The sequence below is a fragment of the Galeopterus variegatus genome, unplaced genomic scaffold (assembly GCF_000696425.1).
Source record: "Galeopterus variegatus unplaced genomic scaffold, G_variegatus-3.0.2 Scaffold2229, whole genome shotgun sequence".
NCBI classification, from domain to species: domain Eukaryota; kingdom Metazoa; phylum Chordata; class Mammalia; order Dermoptera; family Cynocephalidae; genus Galeopterus; species Galeopterus variegatus.
Genome location: NW_007728340.1, coordinates 139,650 through 142,708, shown reverse-complemented (window position 1 = coordinate 142,708; position 3,059 = coordinate 139,650). Strand labels below are relative to the sequence as shown.

At 42.3% G+C, this 3,059-nt stretch overlaps 1 protein-coding gene across 1 annotated transcript; it reads left to right on the top strand.

Annotated features, from left to right (window-relative positions):
- The first annotated feature begins 338 nt into the window (after window positions 1–338).
- LOC103597185 (protocadherin beta-2-like) lies at window positions 339–1,895 on the top strand. The gene has a single exon (XM_008580988.1). The coding sequence runs from the start codon at window positions 339–341 to the stop codon at window positions 1,893–1,895; it is 1,557 nt and encodes a 518-aa protein (XP_008579210.1).
- The last annotated feature ends 1,164 nt before the right edge of the window (window positions 1,896–3,059 follow it).

The window sequence follows — 3,059 nt, the reverse complement described above, 5'->3', positions numbered from 1 at the left end:
GAAACACTACTGAAAATATTCAATTTAGGTGGCCATCAATCTGAAAAAATGTATTGGGATTTTCTTAATGTTTTTGGAGAAAATAAACGCTTGGAAAGGACGCGGGGTGGCGCTGCAGCCTTAGAAGTAGAAGGAACAGAGCGATCAGCCAACGCTCCTGTACCCAGATACTCAGATAAAGAAGCAAGCAGGAAGAGGAGGCTTTCTAAGGAGGTCGCTCCGGGAAATCAAGGCCATAGGATTGTCCTCTTATCCCAGTATCTGCGAGATTTTGGGAAATACAGTCAGCGCCCACGTGAGCTCAAGCTGGAGCAGGTTGGTTAGGAGACCAGAAGGCGATGGAGGCCGGAGAGGAACAGGAGCACGTTCTGAAACAAAGGCAAGTCCTGATATTCTTTGTTTTGCTGGGCATAGCTCAGGCTGTTTCCGAGCCTATGCACTATTCAGTGTCCGAGGAAACAGAGAGTGGCTCTTTTGTGGCCAATTTGTTAAAAGACCTGGGGCTGGAGATAGATGAGCTAGCTGTACGGGGGGCCCGGGTCATTTCCAAAGGGAAAAAAATGAATTTGCAGCTCGATAGGCAGACCGGGGATTTGTTGTTAAATGAGAAACTGGATCGGGAGGAGCTGTGCGGCCCCACAGAGCCCTGTGTGCTACCTTTCCAGGTGTTATTGGAAAATCCCTTGCAATTTTTTCAGGCCGAACTATGGATTAGGGACATAAATGATCATTCCCCAGTTTTCCTAGACAAAGAAATAATATTGAAAATTTCAGAGAGTATCACCCCCGGAACCACTTTCCTAATAGAACGTGCCCAAGACTTAGATGTAGGAAGCAACAGTCTCCAAAATTACACAATCAGCCCCAATTTCTACTTCCATCTTAAATTACAAGACAGTCCCGATGGCTTAATATTACCATGGCTGGTGCTGGATAAGGCTCTGGATCGCGAGGAACAGCCTGAGATCAGTTTAACCCTCACGGCGCTGGATGGCGGGATTCCACCCAGGTCCGGCACCGCCCTAATCCTCATTGAAGTCTTGGACATCAATGACAACGCCCCCGAGTTTGCAAAACTACTCTATGAGGTGCAGGTCCCGGAGAACAGCCCCGTTGAATCCCAGGTTGCCACAGTCTCTGCTAGAGATTTAGACATTGCAGCCTATGGACAAATATCTTACGTATTTTCCCAAGCCTCAGAAGACATTCGCAAAACGTTTCGAATAAATGCAAAATCGGGAGAACTCTTTTTAAAACGGAAACTGGATTTTGAATCCGTTCAGTCTTACACAGTAAATATTCAGGCGACAGATGGTGGGGGTCTTTCTGGAAGTTGTGTGCTGTTTATCCAAGTGATGGATTTGAATGACAACCCTCCGGAACTGACTATATCCACACTTATCAATCAGATCTCGGAAAACTTGCAGGAGACCATAATTGCTGTATTCAGTGTTTCAGATCCTGACTCGGGAGACAACGGAAGGATGGTTTGCTCCATCCAAGATGATCTTCCTTTCTTCCTCAAACCCTCTGTTGAGAATTTTTATGCTCTTGTGACAAACACAGCCCTGGACCGGGAAACCAGATCTGAGTATAATGTCACCATCACCGTCACCGACTTGGGCACACCGAGGCTCAAAACCGAGCACAGCATAACCGTGCAGGTGTCCGACGTCAACGACAACGCCCCCGCCTTCACACAAACCTCCTACACCCTGTTCGTCCGCGAGAACAACAGCCCCGCCCTGCACATCGGCAGCGTCAGCGCCACAGACAGAGACTCGGGCGCCAACGCCCAGGTCACCTACTCGCTGCTGCCCACCCACGACCCGCAGCTGGCCCTCGCATGTTTCCTACTGGGAATAAGTCTAATCCACTGTTTCAGATGTATCTAACTTATTTTCTTCTGCATTTTATTTTTTTACTTTAATTTCAGCCTTTATCTCTGTGATCTTGTCTGTCTCCTTCTTCAAGATCTCAGTGAATCTCACCTTCAACATGTGTACATCTTACTGTAGGTTTTCTTACTCAGGGGATGGAGAGGGTTAGTGAGGCAACCCCCAGTTTCGGGAATAGCTTTGAATTCAGTTAAGTATTCATAAGGGTCTACTTAACCCTGTTTCAGTTAATTTGTGGAAAGTTATCTTTTACTGCTTTGACTATCCTGTTTCAATTCTGTGCATTTAACTGGTATTTGTAAGAGTGGGCTTTTTTTTAGTATACTGAATGTAAATTTCCTTTGTATTTTAATTGTTGATTAGTCTCACTGTAACTCAAAGTGTGAAAGTAAATTTTGTATTTTCAGAAATCTTTAATTTTAATATTAGAGCACCTTTTTCCAACCTAATTTCCACAACTCCTAGGTAATTTTGAAGTCCTACATTTTAGAATATTTGCTATATTACACGGGTTATATTTTTCCACCCCAGAATAGTTGTGTTTCTTATATCCTCTTAAGCTAGTGTAACTTTCAATCCGTAGACTCACATTGGTTAAACAATTAGCATAGGTCTATTCATGAATAACATAACACCCTCCCTACATTTATCTGAATATACACTTCTTTAAAGTGTCAACATATGCAAATTATGACTCTTTAGAGATTGTGAGAACCTTAACTGTTGGATTCTACAAAACATTCACATTTTAAGTTCTCAGTAAATTTTTGTCAAATAAATCACTAATATTCTAAAATGTAGTTAAGTACTATGTCTATTGATTTGCCAAGAATGCTAATTCTTCATGTTTTCCATTTCGAATAGTTTTTTAAATACCCTCTGTTTATTCCTACCCCCCCTCTAAAGATGTCAGCTTTAATTATGAAGAACTTTCTACTAACACTGAGCACTTCAATACTATGTCTATTGATTTGCCAAGAATGCTAATTCTTCATGTTTTCCATTTCGAATAGTTTTTTAAATACCCTCTGTTTATTCCTATCCCCCCCTCTAAAGATGTCAGCTTTAATTATGAAGAACTTTCTACTAACACTGAGCACTTCATTAAAATGCAAAAGATATGAGGGAACATATGTCTTTGTCCTTGACCAACTTTTAGAA

Excerpts from the sequence above, each read along its gene's own strand:
- LOC103597185 (XM_008580988.1), top strand. The coding sequence starts at position 339 with ATGGAGGCCGGAGAGGAACAGGAGCACGTTCTGAAACAAAGGCAAGTC.